The 25,688-nt window shown below is 45.7% G+C and overlaps 2 protein-coding genes across 5 annotated transcripts in view; one reads left to right on the forward strand and one right to left on the reverse strand.

Annotated features, from left to right (window-relative positions):
- Positions 1-1,072: 1,072 nt before the first annotated feature.
- Positions 1,073-25,688, reverse strand: part of LOC135385579 (uncharacterized) — a 41,498-nt gene continuing 16,882 nt past the window's right edge. For 2 of the 4 annotated variants that reach the window (XM_064614986.1, XM_064614985.1), the window contains 3 exons: positions 4,593-4,644; positions 3,546-3,950; positions 1,073-1,593 (listed from right to left, as the gene is read on the reverse strand). In XM_064614986.1, the coding sequence (XP_064471056.1) occupies positions 1,349-1,593; positions 3,546-3,950; positions 4,593-4,644 (702 nt within the window). In that variant the 3' untranslated portion in view covers positions 1,073-1,348. Of the gene's footprint in view, positions 1,594-3,545; positions 3,951-4,592; positions 4,645-6,101; positions 6,152-9,268; positions 9,291-25,688 lie in introns of those variants that run through there. The other 2 variants (XM_064614988.1, XM_064614987.1) reach the window with 2 other exon arrangements.
- Positions 8,403-25,688, forward strand: part of LOC135385581 (venom allergen 3-like) — a 37,764-nt gene continuing 20,478 nt past the window's right edge. The window contains exons 1-5 of the mRNA XM_064614989.1: positions 8,403-8,494; positions 9,043-9,206; positions 21,012-21,133; positions 23,727-23,808; positions 24,007-24,191. Of these exons, the coding sequence (XP_064471059.1) occupies positions 9,062-9,206; positions 21,012-21,133; positions 23,727-23,808; positions 24,007-24,191 (534 nt within the window). The 5' untranslated portion in view covers positions 8,403-8,494; positions 9,043-9,061. The remainder of the gene's footprint in view (positions 8,495-9,042; positions 9,207-21,011; positions 21,134-23,726; positions 23,809-24,006; positions 24,192-25,688) is intronic.

Genomic DNA, 25,688 nt, shown 5'->3' on the forward strand with positions numbered 1-25,688 from the left:
TTAAGTACTTCAGTACGACTACTACTTTAGTACTTTTGTTGAGGTTGTGCTCAGCCAGCATCCACCCTAAAGAGCTCTTTCTTCCGCACGGTTTCTGCATTGTCGCAAACGTATGCACTATGGCGGATGAAGGAAATGTAGACTGAGCGTTCGAGATGTGACAGATATGACGGATGTGTCGTACAGTGTAACATGGAATTTAACTCAGGTTGGACTACTTGTACAGAAGCCGCATAACCAAAAGCCAAGCATTGGTTTACAGTGTTTATAAATAAGTAAAGAAGTATAACAGAGAACAAGGTAGCCAGCGGTCGACATCGTGTTGTCGACAGGTGCCTACATTTCGAAGACTAGAAACAAGCCAGTTTTCATTTCCTTTTTTTTTGTTTTTTTGTTTGTTTCGCATTTGTTTCTAATCAGCATTTCGCATCTCGCCTGTACGCATTTGTCCCTTAATATTTCGAATAGTTAGGTGGGCCCTTTGATACTGTGACTAATTCGCCTCCTTTATTAATGAGTTCACATTAGAATCCTCGGTACGCAGGAATTGCGGCGTGGTCTGTCTGTAACCACGGCACGGTGCGCATGCGCGGTGAGTCGCGAAGGAAGGAGGGGGCGCGTGGAGAACGCGCGACGCTCAGCATCGGCCAGTGCAGCTGTGGGAGTCAACAGGTTCAGACGTGTCAGCGTGGTCGCGCCATATGTAGGAACACCGGCGTAAGTAGGCAGAAGCTGCGAGACGGCGCCACCAAGCTGAGTTGGAGGAAGCCCGAAAGGCTCGTTTGGCTGCGGATGCTGTCTTGTGTTAACGTTATGTAGGGTCGAGTGAAGGGTTGTATAACGTTTGTGAAGGGTCGTTGAAGGGATGTGTAGGGTTGTGAAGGGGATTTCCAAAGGGGTTTTCAAGTTTTAATGCTAACGTATTTCCGTCCGATCCACAAATGGATCGACCATGTCTTTTTACATCCTTCTGCAGAGCAAACAGGTCCGCTGGGTACAGTGAAGAGGACTTAAACGAGTAACGTAACGTCGTCGTCATAAAAGTAACCTCGAGGAATAGTCGAAGAAACAGTGTTCTTTATAAACAAGTCATTTATTTTCATATCATGATTCCTAATACTCTTGATGCTGCTGAGTCTAAAATAATTGCCGCGGAAGTATGGTTTAGCGTGATTGAGGCTCTACGGAGCATCCTTCGATCGGCCTAGGGAGATTTGTTCGTGACAGAAGAGGAATCGGTAGTGAATAATGGGCAGTGCTCGCGGTCCGTACAGTTCCCAGTGGACGAGAGAAGTAAACACAATACATACGGCTGCCTGCAACAGGAAAGTGCACTCGACCTCCATATTCATACTTTTCTGGCTATAGGCTCTGTCATGAGCTTAGGCAAGGGCAACTTTTCTTCCCTAACTGTAGAGCTGATGAGGCGCTGAACAGGACCGTAGAATGCACGTACGACGGCAGTATTTATGTTCCTTTCGACTGCGGCTTCGAATTGCTCATCTGGCGTCGTACGTAGGTTTAGCTTCCGTGAAAACTTAACGGTAACGTAGAAGGGCAGAATGCTCCAGGCTTTCAAGGCGGGTGGCTCACCTGTTGGAAAAGAGAAGTAGAAGATAATGGATGGATGGATACGTGTACGTAATACTCACGAACCATACAACAGCTCTGCAGTGCAGTCTTCTAGAAGTCTACAATTGCTCTAAAAGTGCATTGTGAACCACAAACAACAACAACAACTTCACTTTATGATTATGATTTTGCTGTGACGAAAGTACTTTCGTCAGGCTGATGAAACGAACGCTCGATTTTAGTGCGATCTTTTGGCTACACAACGCAATTATTAAACTAAAGCTGGCTTCAAAAACAGTATACAAAAACCATTTGCACGGGGTTCGTCAAGTGTGACAATACGCCCCAGTCAGTCACCCAACTCAACCTCCCCCTGGGGGTCGCGACCCGCAGTTTGGGAAACACTTGCCTACGCTGTTGTAACTCTGCGGCTCTATAGACAACCCGCACCCCTACGTCATTGACTACGTAACGCAACCGGGCAAAGCATGCTGGTGGGCACTATCAGCGTGATCAGCCTATCAGCCGACGAGTTTCTCCCGCTTCTTGCCCACCACAGCAAAATATAACCTCGAACCGGTCTTCTCGTGACGTCACATGTTTGTAAACAGAGGGTCGTCTATGCGGCGTTGTGTTGCCAGATGACGTGGACAACATCACGTCACGCGTTGTGACACACTAAGCGGCTAGCGGCATGGCCGAGTGGGTGGGGGCATCCGCTCGTTGGTGATAGCGTAAGATTATGAGTTGGTGTTTTCTATGTCTATGGATTCCCCTGGTTTAGGGGCAGAATTTGCGGGCGAATGCTAGCACGGTTCCCCCAGAAATCAGCCCAGCGGGCCCACACTTTCCTGTTGTCCGCTCTCCATCTGTCCACATCTCTACGCCGCTCACACCCATGGTTCCTTCGTGGCGCTAACACGCAATCACAAAGAAGCACGCATTACGGGGCTTTGGTTTGGACATCGGACGCGCTTTACGAAAAAGCACGCTGGAAGCTGTCATGTTCAAGGTCAGAAACGTGATGTGAGCCACAACAAAGGAATCAGGTACTAGGCTTATCATATTTTCGGAACCGTTATCGTAAAAACCTTCCGATCTGCTAAATCTACTCTAATCTTTCAAAGTCTCCCCACTGAACTAGTGTCACGATAAAGAAACGAACGAGGGGAAGATAGCTCATCGCGAGAATGAAAGGACCCATCTCCACTCCGTCTCCTCAGACTAAAAGGAATCCTCGGACGGAAAGCACTCGTCTCCACGCTACGCTTCACCGAGGTCCGAGAGTGCGTTAAAAAATGATATCGTATTTAAAAAATCCACCAACACGCAACCTTGCGGCAACAGGAGAATATGGGTTCGTATCCAACTGTTGGTGTCTTTTCTTCAGCTGCTGTTTATCAAATCTTAGTCAATCTTCAATCTTCAAAAATGCCTATTGATATGTTTGTGTGGCGTTAGTAAAAAAAAAGGCGATTCGTCAGCTGCACCTGCAGGGTTGAACCCATTACCCTACGCCCGAAATATTTTATTATTATTATTATTATTATTATTATTATTATTATTATTATTATTATTATTATTATTATTATTATTATTATTATTATTTCGTGTTAGCGCGGCGAAGCAACTGTGGCTATGATCGGCGTACAGGTGTGAACAGATGGAGAGAATAGAGCCGGAAGGAGTGGGGGACAGGGGGGCTTGTTTGCATCCTGGGCCGACTTCAGGGGGAATTGTGCACTTGATCATAGTCTGGAAAGTTTTCGGAAAACCCAGGGAAAACCTCAGATAGCAGAGCCGTGGATAGGATTCGAACCCACCACCTCCCAGTCTTCATGATCCTCTTTCTGTTTGTGGGCAAATAGATTCCTGTAAGTGTGTATCTCATTTACTGATCTAGTTGACATTTTAACCGCCGGAGAAAAGCAGTACTTGGGGACACTAGCGCAGGAAAGAGTAACGGTCATTACCCAACGCAGATGTCACCTCCATATACGCTTTCGCCCCGTGCAACGACGCCTCTGCTCCAATTGTGTTTGGCGTGATGATTTCTCCCTTGATGTAGCCATGGTACCTTACTTCAAGTCCGTCCAGTGACACGTAGCAGGCGACGGTTATGTTACCGAACTGCAATGTTGGGGCTGTGCAGTCTCCCGCTCGAGACAGACCCGTTGGAGTGTCTAGGCCACCAAGTACTCCTCTCGAAAACTCCGCAGTTATGTTTCGCTTCGGCCTCCAGTTCTTCAAGATGACGAAACTGAAGCTGTCTAGAGGAACCCGTTCCATGCCTGAAGCACGGGCGAATGTTGGTACCCACATCTCTAATAGTGTGTCCACGTAGTCATTGGAACTTTCGATGGTACCTGCTAATGTACCTGGGGGAAGATGGATATAGAATGCACCAGAACAGCAGTGGAAGTGTTCCTGATCATCTCCAATGGCATACTTTCTCGTGTCCAACAAATGGTTAAAGTGTTCTCGACTACGTTCTTCTCAGGTGTTATTTACACTTTGTGTACATAACGGAGGTGAAGAGCCCATCACATCGTTATCCCACGCTGGGGCGGTGCAACGCCTGAATTCAGGGGGACCCCAGATACCAACTGGCGCCCCCTTCCATGCCCCCCCCCCCCACACACACACACCAGCACCACAACCAATTCATGCCCGGCTTCCAAAAATTCAGGATTCGATTCAGAAAATGGTTAATGGCATTTTATTCGTTAGCGGCACCTAAGGTAATAGTTCTGCGCCTCCCCTCCATGGAAATTTTGCGCCCCCACCACAAATTCAGGGGGTCTACATTTACCCCTGTAACCCTCCTTCCGCCGTCCCTGATCTCACGTATGCGCGTGCGTGTGTGTGTGTGTGTGTGTACATAGACATATGGTGCTCGTCAGGACTCAACACCGGTAGTCGGTTGACACGCACTGAGGACTCAAAAAATGCAGAAAGCCTGTAACTGGAAACCTCTGAAACGACCGTTATTCTTGCCACTCATTCATGTTTCAGCCTACCTGAAATAAGCCATACGATGAGGACCGTCCATTGAAGATGCATGTCTTCACTCTGCAGCGTTAATAAAGAAGAAGAAAAATTAATGAACCGCCGTGAACTTAATAGAACAATAATCGAGGGATCTTCAAATTTTCTTCCATAGTTCAAATTACAGAGGATAAAAAATTGAAAAAATGAAAAATAAATAATAAAAAAGCATGGAAAAACTGCAAATACCCCACCGAAGTTCAAGCAATAACGAGAGGATGGCAGAGGAAGAGTCAACGAGCTAATGTTCTACATTGCCTTTCGATACAAAAACTTTGGTTACCCTAATAAATATCGTTGTTGCCACGCGATGCAGATGTCGAGTGTGATTTGGATTTTGGTTGCGCACGCTATGCTGTGAAAATAGTGTGGATACGCAAGCTGGCGCCTAAGTATACTCTCGTCGTTCTCGTCCGACAGGAGAGTTATAAGAGAGCTCCACGGAAATAGAAGTAGGAAAAGTAGGGTGTCGCACAATATAAATTAATTCAACGCTGCTGCTTGGGTCTAAAGCTCTAACTTGTCAAGCTAATGAATTCGCAGAAAACGAGTACTGCGGTAACTGCTTGAAGGCGCTCCAATCGCTAGCACTTGCGAAGTGCTGTGTGTTTGGGTAGGGAACCGCAATTCCGCCTGGTGACCTTCCGCGGGGGTCGTTACCTGTGCAATGCCACAACTGATTTCATTTAATGTCCTCATCCAGGCTAAGGGGCACATCCTACAAGTTTAATATGTTTACATTCCCTCTGACAGTAATATCTGAACCAGTCTCTCTCTCCCTCTCGCCTCTTTTGCTTGAAAATAACGCATTTTTACTCCTAACAATGCGTTACAAAAATTCGGATTCTGAGAGAAATCGAATATAAAACAGTCCGACTTGCCCGCTTACAGGATACATATCGAGGATAGTGGATCCTTTCGAATCGAAATCATCTAATGAGTGCGTATGAGTGGTACACGTCACAAAGTGTGAGTATAGCTCATGAAATGTATTCATCTCTAACAGCTCTCGAGTTCTTGAAGCACAAAAGCACATGTATTCGCACTCTGAAGCTGTTTTGGTTTAAAGGCATGAATTTAATTGCGTAACATTCGGTTCCTGGATTACACCATTTCAAGAGGGTAAATGCAGACCTTGCTGTTGCGATAAGTCGAAACTTTCGAATTCATTAACATTGAAAATTTGGCTTTCACTTAGCAGGGCGAAAATTGACATTCCGTTTTTCTCCCGTTTGAATAGCCATAGGCATCCAAGTACGACATGTCCGTGATTTCCAGAGCGGTAATGAACATAATAAAACAAAAGAAAATAAAAAAGAAACGGCGAAATTTTAAGTAGCTATTGTAGTTTCACTGCGAGCTTCACGCACAAAGGGTTATACTCGCTATCATTAGGGTTCTCTAACTGAAAAGATATTGTAGCTCGAGAGACACAATACTGTACTAAGGTTGCGGCACTTTAGAACAGGCTTTCAACTTACCGATATCACGTAGAGCAAATAGAGCGTTTATTCTCGAGCCGCCTTTTCTGTTGATATCAGATACTAAACTTGTACATCCGGGAAATATGTAGTGCTACGCAATCGAGCCTGCAATTAAAACCCTAAGAGCTGCGTACGGATACAGCACGCCGGCACCTTAGGAAATGTGATGTTGTTTCAAACGCATACAGAATCATCCTTAGGAGAAAATGAATGACTCCAGTATGTATTGGGTGGTGTTTTTGTTTTCTTTTAGCTTCAGTGAATGGATATTCTAAACATAACGAGATAGAGAAGGAATAGAGTGCGCAACCTCCTTTTGCGAGGCACCAAGCTTTGACGCCAGTAGGTGACCCTCTCATTTCTCTCTCGCGCTCCTCCTGTCAAGGGAAAAACGAACGAAGAGTGAACCGAAGGACCGATAGGACGCGAGTGCGCAACGCAAGTTGTGTTGAAGAGGCCGTGGGACACGCGGGCTCGAGGCAGTGCAACTTTTTTCTCCGCGAAAACAATCAGTTGAATTCGCATTCACTATAAAGCCGGTTCCTTATCAGTCAGCGCCAACGACGGGGTGCTGACACACGACGTTCCAAATTCCGCTATCTTTTCAGTCTCAATGATTTCTCGCCTGGTCTTATTCATGCATCTCACTATCACGCTGTTTGGTTATGTGACTTGATAGTATTTCTTCCGTAAGCTTGCGAAAAATTGTTGGCGGTATTACGGAACCTATAAATAGGCAATTTTAGCATACCGTTGGTAAGGTTATCGTGCCCGTCGGAGCCAATCGCAGTCATGTGTGACTCAGAATCTTATCCACTGATTGGTTCCGGTTGATACGGTTGGACGCAAGCCATGTTATCGACGGTTTGCTCAAACTCTCTAATGTCACAGAATTCCGTAGCGTACGCGCGCAATGACGCTTACCGCATGAGTCCGTTATGTCAGCCATTTGCAAACCAGGCAAGGTGAGGTCAACAGGGCGCCATCCAGGTTGGCCTCAAATATGGCTGCCGGGTTATCTCTCTATTACCCTCTCCATCTCGTTGTCTAACCTACGTATTAATACCCCTCTGAGGTTAGTGAATGCAATCGCGCAGCAGAGCTGTCCTCATGCACTCTAGCTGGTGTCGCCTACATTAGCGGCGTTAGACGCAGGCGTCCATGCTTATTCGCATTATTAAAGCAAAAACGGACTGTGATAAGTCTTCGTGCTGCACTTCATGAGATCCTTTGGCACGATGTCATTTCAACACGTTGGAGATAAGTGAAAAATTCTTCTACTTGATATCTGTTGATAAACGTTCCCCGGACTCTCTCGTCACGTGGTTTTAAAATATCATTCCAGGAGCAGAAGTTCCTGAATTCTTCCACACCTGCAGCTACTTGCTTGACCACTAAAAATTTTGCCCATAGAAATCAAAATGGAACTTTGATTGAATTGTTGTTCAACACAGTTTCTTTAAGAAGCACAAATGTTTTTCCTTTTGTTTATTTGTTTTCCTGTGTTTGTTTGTTTGTTTCCCTTTTTCCTTTTGTTTTTCTTTTTGTTTGCCTTTATTTTTATTTTTTTCCTTCCTGGGAATAGCAAGCCGCCATAGCGGTGGCTAACCTTTCCCTCTTAATTTTTTTATATAATAAACATATCCCCCCCCCCCCACACACACAAATGAACAAATTTCGCTTTTGACTGTTACGTTGTTTTGTACATGTAGAAATAGCTTATTAGGGATTCAGTGACCCATCCCAACCTGGCGCATAGTCATCTTAAGGAGTGAAAGGAATATGATACAATAAAAGAAAACACACTCGCTACACCTGCCGGTGATACGTTCCTTCGAACCAACGATGATCGCATGTTGCAGTTGTTACATGCACATCTATAATACAATGCTCTTGAGGCATTGTTTTTCATGCATGCAATCCGTCTAATTACCCAGAACAACGACTGCGTGGACCTGACACGCGGAAACAATATTAACGAGATCTTTTTTTTTTTTTTTTTTGCTTAAATGTGGAATACAAGCATTCTTCGCCCCTTTTTATTGTTATATATCTTATTGTTTTTGTTCCCGTACCTTACCAAACGAGAGCTTCACGGTCAAAGCTTGCGGGAACAATTCCTCTACGCTGACCTGCTAAGTTGTAGACCTTGCGGGGACTCCGCTCGCGATGAACAGAGACCTCGCTTCCGGTAGGAGAGTGAGTTCCATCCAAGGAAAAAGAAAAATCTTACCATAAACATTCACCAAGTAGTTCACCCTGGGATGGTTGTAAGACCTGTACTACATGCAGGTAGAGTACAGTAACGGCATCACTTTCAACGAGAAGACAACGTTTGCTCCTCTCCTATAGTTTTCACCGCCTTCGAACCATCGCCTCGGGCTACAGAGGTCAGTAACTCTTTTTTGTTTAGATAACGTTCTTTTTTTTACTATTCTTTACGCGACCTGTTTGCATATCAGGAGTAAGGACTAACCTCAAGAAGACTGCTTTCATCCTTTCATTTGAATATGGGAGAGAGTTGTGGCTATCGTAGAGAATATGTACAAAGATGAGAATACAGTGATGCAAGTGGCAACAGTCTTTCCAGTCTGTAGTTGCTACAAAGATACCTTCGAAATCTTTAAATGGCCTCCTCAAATTGTGCGTGTATTATATGATGCTGGAAAGTATAGTTTTTCACTGTGTCCTTCATATATGTCAAGTACATTTCGTAGGCTTGATTCATCTGAATAATCGCCATGGTGTTTCCAGTGAACGTTCGTCGGCATTATGATCAAACTAAGAGGTCGGCAATCCCGTATAACGGGACATTTGATTGTGCCAGACACAGGCGCACGAACACCCGATCAAGCGCAGCTATCTTTGAACAGTCCAATCCCAAGCCTGCGTATCATCGCTGCATCTGCCGCGGAATATCAGCTTTTGAATTCTGCAGGTAACTCCTAGCCCGGAAGATGTCGACCCCAGCTGTTTTTAGTGCCTTGTGGTTGCTGCTATGTGGCACGGCCATCCTTGTGTCCTCCGAATGCGACTACAAGAACTCAAAACACACAATGTGCAAATACAAGGAAAAGGCATGCCCTGGCAAGATTCTCATCCGTAAGTACTTTATAGTACCGTTCTCAGAGGGGCGCTCACTGTTGACAAAGCAATAGACCTACCTGACATTTGGGATAGACCTACGAAGTTATTTCAAGTATATCGTCTTATTGGGCGCTGTAAACGAAGGCTGTCCCTAGAGGTTACTATTGCTCACGAAGTTTCTGCAGCTCCATCCCATAGCCGTCCTACGACCGTCTCTGCGTGTGTGGATAAAATAAAAAGGCGTTAAAAGTGAAGCAACGTTCGAATAAGGAAATTGGGCCAACGTGGTTAAACTTGATATGACGAAAAAGTACTCGGGCATGCATCGGAGAAGGGACAGAATCTCCAAAGCGTATAACCACTTTTTCTACTATAGAAGCACATAGCGCAAATGAGAAAAGAGGTGAGGTAACCAGCAGGAACGACTCGCGTGGAAGAAAATGACAAATTATTAGGTTGTGGTATAACATATGTAACGATAAACACAGACAGAAAGAAGGATCAAGCGCGCAAATCATAAAGACATGGATGCAAGCCGCAAAGCATCTATGAATCAGTTCAACTGATACACGCAATTTGATAACACATCTGTAAGATAGTTTACATCTTTGACATACATCTTTGATATCTTCGATATATAAGAAAAAGAAGCAGTGGTAGCAGTAGTGAGAGAGAAGCTCCAGAGGGCAACATTGGATCATTTGGCCATTTAAGTAGCCTAGCTTGATCTAGCCTTGCTTCTTAGATGACAGTTTTGTGATAACCATCGCCATCGCCCCATGTCCGCTCCGCAATATTCTTGACGTTTTACTGTGCCTGTGCTTCGTATGATCAGACATGCACGTAGCATGATGTATTTTTCTCTTGGTCATTTCAAACCAGATGCGTTTGCGCTTCTTTTTGTTTTTGTGCATTTCGGGAAGTGCTGGACGCGCTGATTTGCTTTTAGTTGAGGAAAGTTCGAAATTGGATGTGATGCCTGAGCATGTAGGAACAGGGGTGCCGAACTCATTCGTGTGCGCGGGCCGCATACCACGGCGTTGGGGTAGCCTGTTTCTCATATAGGTGACGCAACACAGAACATAAAACGACACAAAACGTATATATTTGGGATACTTAACGTTGCTCAATCACAGGGTCCGCAATCCCTTTTATTTGCTGTGTCAGGACAAACTTGGCACATCTTGCTTTTAACTATTGCGTCAACATCGTGTGAAAGTGATTGCGCAGTTGTAATTTTGAGGACTGCGTTGAGGTGTTCACTTGTTAGTTCAGAGCGTAACTTTGACTTATTCAGGGTCGTCACGGAAAACACCTGCTCGTAGACGTATGTTGACACAGCTGGCTCGCGACGTAAAACCACAAATTATTATTACGAGACGTATGTTATGCCGAACATGGACACGTTTGTCCGCTACAACATACGTATCTTCAGATATTTTCGTACCAACTTCACTTGAACGAACTTCTTATCGGTCATTGGCAATGCACGTCAATCAGTTTCATTCCATAATCATCAGGAACGTTGTCAACAACTGCGGAAAACGGCGTGCAAAAAAAAAAAAAAAAAGCCGCGTTTCAAGTCTCCTACATTCGAAGAATCTTTGCTCGAATTCACTCGGGAGATCACCAAGCCTGCGACTGTACCGGTTCGTTTATGGTGGCATTGAAGACACCACTATTCAAATCGGCCATGTAGGGTTTGCTCAGAAATTTTGCTAGGAATGTACTAGTAATATCAATCAAGTAAAAATCAGACGGAGGGACAGGTTTAGAGACGCATCGGTGACGACGACGAAAGAAACACAGAGACGACAGAGACAGACAGGGAACGTCGAACTTTCAACCTTTTATCATGATTATGATTAAAGGTTGAAAGATCGACGTTCCCTGGCTGTCTTTGTGTTACTTGTGTCGTCTTCGCTATTGTCACGTGCCAACCGGCCCTGCTCGCGTCGTAGGCTGTTACAGGTCAGTGGCAACAGTTTTCTATCACTAAGTAACGCAAAATAAACTGCACAAGTACAGAGCCCAATGATAACGCCACGACCGTTCATGAACCTTAGGGCCGGTCTATTTTTTTTCTTATTTCTTGCCACGCGCTCGGGGGTCACGCGGACCGCCGCTTCGGCACCCCGGATGTAGAATACAAAAGTAGATACATGTACAGAAACCTGCGTATGGCTTCGTGGTACCATGCCTGTTGTGAAATATGAGCTTGTTCTGTTGCGTCCTCTCACGCGTGCAAGCTGCACATCGCGCACGATAATCTCACGGACAAAGAGAACATTTCCCTGCCACGTAGAAAGGCTTGAAAGACTCGGGTCATTGATTGGCCATCTTGTGTCTTGCAACTTCTGCCCACAAATGCTTTATATAGCGGATGAAGTGTTTGAAAACAAACCTCACCACGATCAAGTGAAAGATATGTGGATGAGAGTCAACATGCAGGCTAGCTGCTGAAACATGAAAACCCGAGACGGAGGAACACATGACAATGCGAATCTGCCTTGTTGGTGCTTGTGTTTCTCTGTCTCGGGGTTCCATTTTTCATCGTGGAAAAGATGTCATGCAAATCGAGACAGTTTCCTACATTGATTGAGAAGTACTGCTGTCATATTTTGTATGTATATGTATAGTATATGTATATATAACCATATCTATACCACATATGTAGATGAGTATCCTATTGATTTAATAACCCCATCAAACAGAGCCACATGCAAAGAAGAATAAGGTGTTGCACATAAAAAGAAAAGCAAATTTCTTTTGCCTTGTATAAACAATGGCTGTACAACGAAATGAATATAAATATCCCCTTAAGCAACAACAACAACTTTATACTTTCCTTATTCCCTAATGTACTCAATACAGACTGCGGGCTTTAAACACAATCGGTACGGTTTCGCATTTCCCTCATAAATATAAGCGGATAAAACAGTCAATACAAACTGTTGTGCGGAAGGCAGCAGTATTAAGTATTTTATATGAACATGCATTGACCAGTGAAATGAGGATAAAAGTGTGGCCCACATCATGTGAGAACAGTACGTTACTATTAGGTCTTGTTGGTGTGACCGTACGTAAGAGGGCTAATGAGAGAACTTAGGTATCGCCTTTGTTGCCAATTCCAACGCCTATCTGGTAAAACTATCCACGTATTGCAAAGGGAACCTCCAAGTAACACTGCTGACGACATAAAAGCAGGCAACTATTGTTCCCACGGAGAAGACACAAATTTCGCCTTCAATTTTCCGCGCACAAAGGGCTTCCTTGCCTTCCTTCCCATGGGTCCCGTAATATGAGGACAGATGGAGCAACGTGTCCGAGAAAACGTCGGTGGTATACTGAGCCTGACCCAGATGGCGACAGAGCATCTGGCAATCAGTGATCTGGCACGAATGATGCGTGTCGCGAAAAATGTAAGGGCGGTTTTCAAGTTCGGAAGTGGCGCTACGCATGCCGGGTCTTCGGACATCCGGTCCGAAATTTCGCTCACTTGGAGCAAAGCAAAACTTTATGAACTGTGGCTGAAACGGCAACCAAGATGAGTTCGCCTGGGAACGCAAAGAAGTGAGGGACTTTAACAAAAACTTCGCACGTACTTTTCTTATGACAAGGTTTAGATTTCTTGACACACCTTGCGCTTTGAAATCGCGACCTTTTGCTGCTGCGAAATCTTACGTTACAACGCGGTTAATTTGACACTTCAGATAACAAAGATAAAAAGCAACATTTCAGATATGGCACAACAAAACGTACAGGCAGTATTTTACGTAGCAAACTTCCGCACTCTGGGGATAGTACGCATGTATATAGTCGTTTCCTTTTAGTTTGGGACGAAGCTCCCTAGCAGCACAATGTACTGAAAGTCGAGTGCAATAGGGGTGGACGGGTAGGTGGAAGGCCTTGAACAGAGTCGTGGAGCTAAAGAACATTGATAAGACACTTCCCGTCCACCCCTATTGCACTGGACTTTCAGTACATTGTGCTGTTTGGGCTGTTACTTTAGTGATATTCTTTTCACATTATGGGGGAGGGGGGAGCTGATAATGTTATCACAGCCACGCACAATTCAACATGATGAGTAAAGAGCACGGCATTTGGTGAGAAGTTCCTACACCCCTTAGTTCAATTTTCGTTTACGCTGATGACATTTTCCGAAATGCGCAGAATCCCATGGTGCGCGATGTATTTGATGCCCCTTTTCCGCAGAATTGGTGCAGTTAAGAGCTGAACATCCGCGTATTTTTACGTTGAAAACACGCTGACGCTATGACATTTCATTATCACATTTCACATTTATTGCTATCCGAAGGCATCCCCAACATTCTGTGTCACGTAGCGAGTGCCACTACCGCTAGCAAGTAAACTAACTTCGGCACAACTTCACTATGAGAGCATCGTGAAGATTGCATACCTGCTGTAATACATGGCGGCCTGGCACTGCAGAACACTGAATTTCGTTTGATTGACTGATTGATTGGTTGGTTAAAAAATAAAATAATATACATGCAATGTGTCGTTTCTTCTTCTTTCTTCTGGTTCTTTGCAGATAAACTTTGCCCGAGATCGATTATGAATAAATATGAAATTCCAACCATTCATCCATGCTTTTCCACCCTTAAGGTAAAAGAAAGAAAGAAAGAAGAAAAAGACAGACAACAAGAAAAATACAACGTCACCCAAAAAAAAAGCGTCCAAATATCGCACATCAGCGGTTATCGTGGTGCACACAAAGAACTTGTTCCACATCGTTCGTCATTGAACGATGTATTAATTAAAACTCTTGCGCTTAATAGCTCCCTTGCGACCTTGTTTCTGGTATTTCCGGTAGGCCACTTCGAAGGAGATAGCCCCAAAGACTTGTTGATTAATCACAAAACAGAAATATATACTAAAATATGATTTGGCTTGAGGTGCACATTGTTGGCGAGGGACGCGTGATAGAATGAATGTGATAAATGAGTCCCTTGTTCCACCGCTGACCTCGTATTCTTGCGGGAGGCTGGTGGTGGATGGACACTCCTGCCCACGGGCGATATACATCAGTATTCAGTCTCTCAATATATCTCATGATTTACGCGCTTTGTGTCTGAGGAAAACGTGACGGCGATATTCATCAGCATTCAGCGTCGCAAAGCATCCTTTGATTTACGTGCTGTTTGCTCAAAACGTAATTATGCGCCTACGTCGTCATTATGTGGCTGGCATAAACGGTATAAGCATAGGCTTAAGCCTTAACTGCCCGCCATTAGACTTTGATACATTGAGTCGGCTCTTGTCTGAACACTTTGAACGGAGACAACTATAGGTGCGATAAAGCAGAGGTGAAGTGCAGGGATGGAACGTGAAAATCTATAGGGCCTACATGTGCCTGCATAGCACTGACAGCGAACTGACCGTAAACTGTCGCGCCTTCAACTACATCCACGTTTTATGACGTCACGATAATGTTGAGCGACTATCGCGAGTTCAAGTTTGGATGCTAGGGAAAAAATCGAGGACGAGTACAATACAAAGAAAATATTCGATAGCAAACATCGCGTACACTGTTAGACATAAACTTCACCGCATAGCACGCTTCTAGCCAACTATCATCTCGAATGAGATCGTTATGCGTATTCCACCGGTTTACAACAAATCATCGATGACATTCGGAATTGTCGCTGGCTATAGGAGCGCGTTAGGCAGTTGGACAGTTCATGGCGACCATGTCAGCTTAGTGACAGGATCGAAAACGACGACGAGCAGTTACTGTCACACCTGGATGTCAGGCACCAGAGTATTATTTCATTTCCACCACTTTCGAAACTTCGTCAATCGTCACCAGTTTCCCCTCATCGCTCTTTGTGAAGCCCGGGTGCCTTCGTTTTCCTTTGATTTTTTTTAATGGAATAGCATGCCGACCTTGGTCTGGCAGACCTTTCCTTTCAATAAATATATATTCCCCCCCCCCCCCGCCCGGGTGCCGACTTCTTTCAGACTTTCAAATTATGGTATATACCGCTCTGAGAGACGCACAGGGCTTAGTCGGGCGATGCTGTGCATCAGAAATGACATTCCAAGTGTACTCCTTGGTGGGTCATCGGATGATGATTTTGAATATGTCGTGTGCAGCGTGCGTCTGCGCTCTAGACGCATGACTGTTGCTAGTGTATACATTGCTCCGTCGGTACGCAATGAAGATAATCTGTTCACGGATTTTTTTCGGCTTCTCCATAATCATTTCATCGTGTGTGGTGATTTCAACGCTCATGGTACTGCATGGGGAAACTCGCATGATGATGTACGGGGCCGGCTATGACAGCAATGCTTGGAGGATTTTGACGCCATCGTTTTAAATGATGGCTCTTCGACTTTTTTTCGTGGGCCCTTGTACTCCAGCTGTATTGATGTCACCTTTTGTTCTCCACCGTTGGCCCGGGAGGTTCATTGGGTAGTAGATATGGACTCCATGGGGAGTGACCACATGCCGCTGCTTGTCTGCTACTCTCGGCTGCGAGGCCCCCGTAAGACCAAGAAAGTTACTAACTGGAAGGTTTTTAACACGACAGCTGAAGATTTATTTCGCTCTGCGACAAGTCTGGACGATATTAACTGTGCTCTGGCGTCCAGCATGTCTACCGCAACAAAACGGGTCCCCATTCCAGCAACGCATTCAAGTGTTGATGTCGAATTTGAACAATACGACGCCGAGCAGAGCGCCGGTTCTGTCGTTCTGGAGGTCAAGAAGATTACCAGGAAGTATGTAGACTTCGTAGCGTCATCCGAAAACACCTCCAGCGCCTGGGTCGCAAAAGCTGGAAGTCATTCTGTTCCACGCTTTCCCCTTATACACCTACCGGAAGAATATGGCAGATTGTTAAGACACTTAGTTGCCCTGTTGAGCAGGAGGCTCCCTTCAGAGCTCTCGCGCTTCATCTGAAGATCTCAGAAATTACAGCTGGTGAAGAGTTCTGCTGTCTCCTCACACGGCCATCTTGCGCCTCTTCGACTGACGCCCACAAGCAATCGGTTGTTGATGCCCATAGTGGTGTTGATTTTGGCTGCATGGCTTGTGACCCTGTCATGCACCTGGAATTTACCATCAACGAGTTGCAGTCAGCAATCTCCCACTCTAGGAAAGGATCCTCACCTGGGGCCGATGGGATTACGTATCAGGCCATAGCCTCCTTAGGGGATGCGTCGCTTGGAAAACTGCTGTGCTTCATTAATGACTCCTGGAGAACTGGTGTCGTGCCTGACGTATGGAAAGCGGCTCGAGTTATCCCAGTTTTGAAGCCAGGGAAGTCGCCAAGGGAGCTGGCTTCATTTCGTCCCATTAGCATCACAAGCTGCTTGGGCAAGGTAATGGAAAGGGTAATATTGGACCGCGTGACTGGTTTCTGGAGTCCCGGACGCTCCTACACCCGGCGCAGGCAGGTTTCAGGAGAGCTCGTTGTACAATGGATTGTGTCTTGAGTGTGGTAACCCACGTAGAACAGTCTAGGAAGGGAGTTGCCTCAGGCAACCTGAGGCAACTCCCTTCCTACATCTCTGCCGGTTCGTTGGATTTCTACCCATCTACGTAGAACAGTCTAGATCGGATGGTCTACTAACCGTGGCAGCATTCCTTGATATTAAGCGAGCCTATGACACTACAAGCCACGGCCATGTACTCCATGAGCTTTTCTCCCTGAGCGTTACTGGGCGAGCTCTCAGTAGGATGGCCAACTATCTACGTGGTAGAACAGTCTTTGTGATGACTTCGCATGGTGAAACGTCTCATCACAGCACAACAGCACGTGTTCCACAGGGCAGGGTCCTCAGCCCACTCCTCTTCAATGTCGTGATGACTGCTCTACCAGCTCTCTTGCCACGGGGCGTCAACATCAGCTTGTATGCTGACGATATATGCATATGGACATCCGGCAAGCAGTGGCCAGCGCTACAGCGCCGCTTACAGTGTGCCCTTGATGTTGTTGCTGCTTTCCTGGAAAACAGAGGCATGGACCTCTCTCATGAGTAGACTGTTTTTTTGCCTTTTACTCGCCGTCATTTGAAGAACTTTCAGCTTCATATAGGTGGGACTGTCGTGCGGCGTGTTACACACCATAAGTTTCTTGGTGTGGTTCTTGACCGCTCTCTGTCCTGGAGAGCGGAGATTCGTTGTCTGAGAGGTAGAGCTGAGTCTCGACTGAGTGTCCTGCGATACCTCTGTGGTGCCCGCTGGGGGCTTTCTACAAGGGCATTGCTTGGTCTGCGCCGGTCCCTCATACGACAAATGTTAATGTACCATCTTCCAGTGTTGCATAGTCTTTGTCCTTCGTCTGAACAAGTGTTGGAAACCGTCCTTGCAAAGAGCATGAAACAGTGCCTTGGTGTCCACAAATCAACGCCAACTGCCCCTGTCATGGCTGAAGCCAAGGAGCCTTCGCTGGTCTTTATGCGGACAGCACAATCTCTTGGGCACTACATGAGGCTCTCCAATCGCCACTACCGTCACGCATTAGTGCGCGACATTCTTCGGCGACCAGCATCCGGATACTGCCAAGCTGTTTTAGCTCACCGCAGCCTCATTCCAAAGCATAAAAAACTGGTTCTACCCGCAGTCCCTCCATGGGCCCTTCAGGCACCACCTGTGCATGTCAATGTCCCTGGCTTGACTTCCAGAAAATCGACTACAACAATTGTTCTTCGCCAACTCACTCTGAGTCTGCTTCATCGCGATGAAGGCAGAATTAAAATCTTTACTGATGGCTCATCGACACAGACCGGCTCTACTTGTGCATTCGTAATCCCTGAGCTGTCGATTGAGCGAAGCGCTAAGCTGTCGCACCCGACGTCGGCTGCTGTGGCCGAGCTGCATTCCATTCTTATGGCGTTTCCTTCATTGTGTCCCGTCAACCACCGATGCACTGGATCATATACAGTGACTCCAAAACCGCTCTCAAAGCTCTGTAGTGCACCCTGGGCTCGGGCTCCCTCGCTCCACTGGTGTGTGACGTCCTCAGGGAGTATTCCTGTGCTGTCACACAGACACATAACATCACCTTGCAGTGGATCCCAGGTCATTGTGGAGTCCCTGGGAATGAGGCTGCCGACGTACTTGCGAGACGGGCTCATGTGGCACGTGGCCTACCGACGCACCCTACGTATTTCACCCAAGCGGACGCGAAGCATGCAATTAGTACTCTTATGAGACGTCTGTGCAGTAAACACTGGCGCAGAAGTGTCCCTTCTGCGTCGTTCCTTCGCAAGGTGGACCCAGATCTCCTTTTTTTTATGCCCTCAGCGCTTCCTCGACCCATCACGTCGCTCATCTACAGGCTTCGCCTCAACGTGCCATACAGTGGACGACTTTTGTTTAAGCTCGGCATGGTCCCGTCCCCCAACTGCAGTCTGTGTGATGTAGTTGAGGACGTGGATCATATACTCCAAGCCTGCCCGAGGTACAGTGCACACCGATGTACCCTTGTGTCGTCCCTGTCTCGCCTGGATAATCGGCCATACTGCACCGAAACGGTTCTTGGGTGCTGGCCAGCAAATCAGCTCATACCTGCTATTTTCTTATTATACCAATTTCTCGTCTCGACGGATCTCTTTGACACATTGTGACGCTCTTTGTTTTTAGTGCCTTGAGACTTCGCTTTTGGTGCCAAGCTAGGTGATGATGTTCTCATTTATTCTTTCAAAGCGTTTCAAAGCGTCGAGGTTAGTGTAGTTTCCCTTTCTTTTATTAATAACGCGTCCTGGAGTAGCCAGTCCCGAGTGGCTCGAGACTACCATCTCCATTTTTTCTTTTAAAATCAATCAATCAATCATTTCTACCAAAGTGAACTCTCTCATCACTGTAATTTCTGTCGCATAATGAGAGCGTTACTCATTGTATACAGTGTGCCGAAGACACAGTTCGCGTCATCTTCCAGTTTTCCTGGTAATACCGTTCCTATACCGGGTGTTTCAGTTAAATCCCCGGGCTAAATACCAGGGGTGTTCAAGTCAAACCGGGACTTTCCATTTTTCGCAAAAGTAAAATGAACTTACAGGCGTTAAATTAGTTTTATTTTTCAACGTAATCTCCAGCTGCACTAATCCCCTTGTCCCAGCGTTTCACGAGGGCTTGGATGCCAGCAGCGTAGAAATCCTTACCGGCGCGTAGCAGCCATGATCGGACCGCATTCTTGACCTCATCGTCGCAGCTGAAGTGGCGGCCCCAAGGAACGCCTTCAGTGGCCCGAAGAGATGGAAATCGCTGGGGGCGAGGTCTGGACTCTAAGAGGGATGTGACAGCAACTCCCAGCCAAGTTCCTGCAAGGTGCGTGTCGTGAGATGCGCGGTATGCGGGCGTGCATTGTCCTGTAGGAGGGGGACTCCTTTGGTGATGAGGCCCGGCCGCTTTTGTTTCAGCGCCTTATGCACATCCCTGAGAACCTGGCAGTAATATGCACTATTGATCGCACTCTATGCACTATTGATATCATGTTATCCGTCTGTCCTTGAGGATCAGGCGTTTCACAAGTTGGATGTCCTCAGGAACTCTGACACTGCATGGGCTCTGAGGATCGTCCTGCACTGATGTACGGCCGTCTCGGAACCGTTTGCACCACTCCAACGCTTTGCTGCGGCTAAGTGTATCGTGGCCATACTGAGCCTGAAGTCTTCTGTGAATTTCAGATGACTTTACGCCTTCATTCACGAGAAAATTCATGACAATTCGCTGTTCGATGTGCGCGCTCAACTCGTTGTCGGCCATCTTGTCCAGCACGTACCTTCTGTTTTGCACAAACGCTGGACCACAACATGGTGAACGCGGAGGCCTGTCGCGTGTGAAAATGACGAAAAAGAAGTAGCGCAAGCCATTTGTACACTCAGGAGACAGAAAGTCCCGGTTTGACTTGAACGCCCCTCGTAATTCGCGAACGGGTGCACCAATCGACGAACTTTCCTTTTTTACAAGTATCTGTCCGATACCACCTACATTCTGCGCACCGTGCGAATGAGTGGGAGGCGCTCATTACTTAAATAAAAATTCAAATGCGTTTCGTAAAAAAACATAACTTCTAAAGCAGGGCGCTGTCGGCATTAAAATGGGTACTACCGCTTTTGCGACCTTCAGTGGACACCTTTTAGTGAAAAATCTGCCACCGAAGCGGGTCATTTGTTGCAGTAATTAATTGGTTTCGGTTTACATATTTTTGTCGCGGCTGGTCGCAGTGAAGCCCAAAAGGACGCTCCTCCGCTCACTTACCCTTATCCACCAATGAATTATGTCCTTACACCAATGAATTACGTCCTTTCGCGCTTCACCGCGACCGGAATCCTGTCAATTATCATTGATTTTGAGTAAATTCGGCACGCTCTTCACATTGGTGGGGTAACAAAGTGACCCTTACTTGGAAAATTTGCGTGTTCAATTCGCAAAAATTTGCATAATTAAACATAGGTTTGATGACATGCACATCAGGAGGTGTCAAAAACCTAGCAAGAACAAATGCCATTGACCGCATGATTCTATGTGGTGTAGTTTTTTATTAAAATTCAATGACACGTCTTCTTGGACACCCTGTAGATTTTGAACCTGTTGGATGGATCGCATGACGAATCCGCCTATGCAGCAGCAGGCTGGGCATCGACCGCGCTCAGTTTTCGGCAGCCGGGTCGGTCTAGGGTCCGGTACGGGTCGTGTCGGGTCAGCAAAGTCAGGCCCGTGCAGTGCTGCACCACATCTATCACAGTGTCACAATCCACAATGGTTAAGGAAAGAGCCTCGGGACGAGACCCGCCATTTATACTTTATACCACTATAGAAACGTAGAACTGTCGTCTACCATGCAGGATCTGGTGGGATACCCAGTGAGGATCGTGAGTTGATCGTGGACCTACATAACATGGTGCGTAGCTGGGTTGCCAGTGGAAATCAAAAAGGGCTTCCTCCGGCGGTCAACATGATGACACTCGTGAGTGCACTTCCTCATTCTACATTAAAGTTCGTATTCGTAGTTGAATTCTTCTGCTGCTTTCTCATGGAATTGCATCGTAACCTAACCCGGAATGCGGAAGGAACAAAATCACGAACAACGTCCCTCAATGGACCTTTTGAGGTACATCGAAATAAATAAATAAATAAATAAATAAATAAAAACGTCATAGGAGTATACAGGGTGTTTCGTCTAAAGTGATGAAAAATTCTTACTGGCGAACGTACTCGCCGGAGGACTGTGGGACTTTCGGCAATCACCTTCTGGAATCTTTTGCCGCCATTGAGGAAGGCTTTGGACAATTTTTAATTGCGGGGAATTTATTGTTTCAGTTGAACTTTGAAAATTGTTAAACGAGCCTCACTTTTTTTTTTACAGAAATATAAAGTCCTCCACGGATAACCGCAGACCCAACAAAAGCTATGCACACTATCGCAACAGAAATAGTCGAAAAAAATTAGTGAAGATTTCGCTTTAGCCCCGCCTGCTTGATTGTCGTCAGAAGAAGCGCCAGGGAAATGTGGGCCTGAAAGGGAAAATGTCAGCGCCTTCATTTGTTTTGCCTTCTTTGTGATAAGACGGTTGTTTTGTTTTCTTTGCGATAAGGCGGTTGTCACCAGCATCAAGGTCAAAGTGGGGGAAACAAAGGTAAAACAAGAGGCGGGAATACTTTTTCCTCTCCCCACACCTTCCTTGTGCTCTTCTTTGCGATCATCAAGCAGGCGGGGCTAAAGCGGAATACTTACTTTATTTCGACAATTTCTCTTGTGATACCGTGCATACCTTTTGTTGGGACTGTGGTTATCCGTGGAGGACTTCATACTTCTGTAAAAAAAGTGAGGTTCCCTTGGCAATTTTCAAAGCGATTTAAATTTAATTTAATTGATTAAACTAATTTACTTGACTAAATTTAATTAAGTACATTTTATTGAGTCACTTTAAAAACGAAAAGGAAGGAAACTGATGATGCTGGACTTGTCTGCGGCGGGAACGGGTATGTAGAAAGTGTCAGGAACATGACTGCATAGCTATAATATGTTAGTTATGTGCCCAAGATACTCTGAGTGTCGTGTTAGGCCGCGTTAGGCCGGGTTGACAATCGACCCTTCGGAGTGCAGAAGGTGCTGGACCCGTGGCCAACGAGCACTCAACTGACAGCTTTGCGAGCAGTTACACAGGGACACCAAGGGACACCAAGCTTTTTAAGGGACACCAAGCTGTTAGACGGGCTATGACCCTGACTGTGGCGTTCGTCGCCGCTTCGCGACATCTCCAGTTGGTGTGGGTGGATGTGTCTGGCATTCCTTTCCTTAGGTGATCCGGGGTAGCTGGCCGTCATGATGAGTGCTACAATCCCCTTTTTTTTTATTTCAATCATCATCATCATCAACATGGCTGCATGCTGGGATGAGAATTGCTCTCAGTACGTAGTCGTAGTCTCGGACTTAAATTTTTGGGCAGTGTCTATCATAATCAGACTATCCTAAATATTTTCCAATATTTATCGCCACCTGACTATGTGGCGGTGGCAAATATGGCGGTGGCGGGGAATGATGCGATCTTCAAGATCGCATCATTCTGAAAATCCTCGTCAGTATGCTTGTCGAAGAAATGGGATGTAGTTCCGTAGCGGGACCACTGGCTTTTTTAAAGAAACAAATACATACAAAAATCTAACGCTTTTACGTAAAAGAGGAACTAATTAGGAAAGAAATGACACAGAAATGACCTTGGTATATTGCGTGAAACGTATAAAAATTAAATTTTATCGTCCGTTTCTTGAAGGCGATCCACATTCTCTACTGAGGACCTTCTGAACTAACCGGCGGCACAGGCTCATGCCCGCACCGCCTAGTGCGTGCCTGGGTTGGCGCCCTCCCAGAACCCTCCCCCCCCCCCCCCCAATCTGTATAGCCCAACCTGGACTAGCCTTCTTTCTTCTTCTTTCTACTACTTTCTACTACTTTCTACTTCTTTCTACCCATCTACCAACCTGGACTAGCCTTATTAAAGTGAGGTGATTTAGCCAAATTCAACGACCCTACCTTTTGCACGATGGCAAGTTTCGAATCCGTTAGGTTTAGCATTCCCGTGTTTCTCGTGTGCTAAAAGTACATCAGATGGGGTTGTTGAAATGCATATAAAAAAAGTTCCAGTCCACAGAATTTTATAATTCTTACATTTTTAGATTCAGCATATGACCTTCTTTCACTTCTATGCGATATTAACCTTCCAAACGCTTTCACTAATTTTTAAAAACGAGTGGTCCCGACACGGAACTACACCCAAGAAATGTTTTCAAATACTCTTCTTTTGCCTGGACCATATCACAATGAAATATTCTCTCCAGTAATGTAGAACGGAATGCAAACTTGTTTTATTCAATGTTGCATTGTTAGTAGCAGTCGTACTTTATGTCCAACTGGTTTATTCATGTCGTATGTTTGCAACATTTCCCACTCCTGGTAACCCCTACCACATTGCCTCTGGGGTTGTTGATATTCTAATAAATACATGGATATATAAAGACAAGTAGTGCGTTATTACTAATACCATTGCCCGCCTTCGCTAGAAATGGGACGAGGAACTAGCGAAAGTTGCACAGAGATGGGCGGACCAGTGCCTCAGCAGGAGCGACAAGGATCGCAGTGATGGTAAGTGTATCTGGCGAAGTTTTACAGAATGGATCAGGAACTAATGTTGTGGTTTTAGGAAATACCGAGCCATAGTGCCCATTACATGTAGCTTAATAAATGACTTTGTTATGAAACTGAAGATGTACAAACACGTATCTTAGAAGCATATATGGCATCGAGGAGCAACATTGTATGTTTCTTTGTTTTACACTACAGAGCGATTTCGAGTGGGACAGAACGTTGGCTCTACGTGGTCGTACCATGAAGAAGACAGTCTTCTTGCCGATCCAGACTGGGAGACGCAAATCCTCGCATGGTACCGGGAGTGCGCCAAGACCAACTTCAAGGCTAACAACATCAATCCCTTCAGATACAGCGTTAACTGGGGACACTTCACACAGGTTCGGAGAATTCACGTTTTTTAAAAGAATAGTGTTATGTTCACTTGTTGTTATGTTCAAATCTGGCATATGTGCAGATTGTACAGTCGTGGACAAATGGTCACAGTGAAAACCGGTTCAAGATATTTTGGTTACAACCGCTAGCATCTCCGTCATGTTTGTCAACCATGATTTTAATCGTTAATCGTTTTTACGGTATATCAGTTGGCGCATTATAGCCTTCGTCGCTGCTGCGCCATTAAAATACTAATCATCATCAGCATATCAATTGCGCTCCAGCTCCTCCACAAAACTTGTCGTGTTCCTTGAAGTCGAATGTTGCAATGCTTTCTCTATATATACTAAATGTACTTCTGTGGCAATGGAAACACTTTGCACTTGATGAGAGGAAGGACATCCACATCCTACAAATGGAGATGATTATAATAACGTAAATAAATACTAAAATAGTAAACAAAAGAACTGAGAGCTACCGGGAAGTCCCTGTTATCTAAGCGAGTACAACGGGAGGGAAAGTAGCATCACGGCGACTAGAGTTGTCTCTCTCGGAAACCTCAAAGGAAGACTTCTCAAGGATTAGAAAAAAGAAGAAGAAGAAAAAAAAAAAAAACGGTGACCATCATCGAACCATCCCCTCGATACCGAATACAGCATTCGCACTTATTTTGTGAGAGTAATTAATTCGTGAATGATGACAATAGCAAAGCAAAACCGAAATGCGACGAGCAGAAAACAAAGCTCCATACTAATGCGGTTCGTCCGGAGGAGGATACCGTGACGTCACCCTGTGTTGTCGTCTGCTTCGAAACCTGCATCCTCCCTTGCGTTTTGAAGGAGACAAAAAAGGACGTCACATGTAATTGCCGTTTCCGTCGTGTAGCGAATCTCTGCTGCAACCACTCGTGCAACGTATTGAGCCGATCATTATGATGTCGATTGCAACGGGTATTGAAACGTTTTGGGAAAAGGTTGTATCCTTCCAAAACACGAGCAGGCCAAATGAAGCAGCGTCAGTGAAAGATGTGTTGCTTTTAGTGCCCTCTCGCTTCACTGAGGCCAAGCGCTCGCTTCGTAATAAATTCGTTCGTATAAACTCTGCGCAGTTTTGGAACGAGATATTTCGCACACCTGTTCCTGACATCCCAGCGGCTGCGGATATACCACAACCTTTGTGGTGATTTTGTTATGGAGTCCCACTTTAACTCCGTTGAAAGCTAAAACTTTTCGCATATTCCTAATAAGCAAGTAAACATACGATAAACAAGTGAATAGCACGACTCATCATTGCCTTCTTCATTCAAACCAACACCAGGCTCTTTATGATTGCATGTGATTTTGGACGGCATGGTAAAACTGGACTCCGTCCCCCGCAGCACCCCAATGTAGGTCCCAGGCTGGACAAATATTGGTTATCTCGGATTCCCAATGTTGGCCCAATTTTACAATTGTAACCCGGATCAAACGAGGCCTAATATTGGCATGCGAATTAGAGCACTG

The sequence above is a fragment of the Ornithodoros turicata genome, chromosome 2 (genome assembly GCF_037126465.1).
Source record: "Ornithodoros turicata isolate Travis chromosome 2, ASM3712646v1, whole genome shotgun sequence".
Taxonomy (NCBI): Eukaryota; Metazoa; Arthropoda; class Arachnida; order Ixodida; family Argasidae; genus Ornithodoros; species Ornithodoros turicata.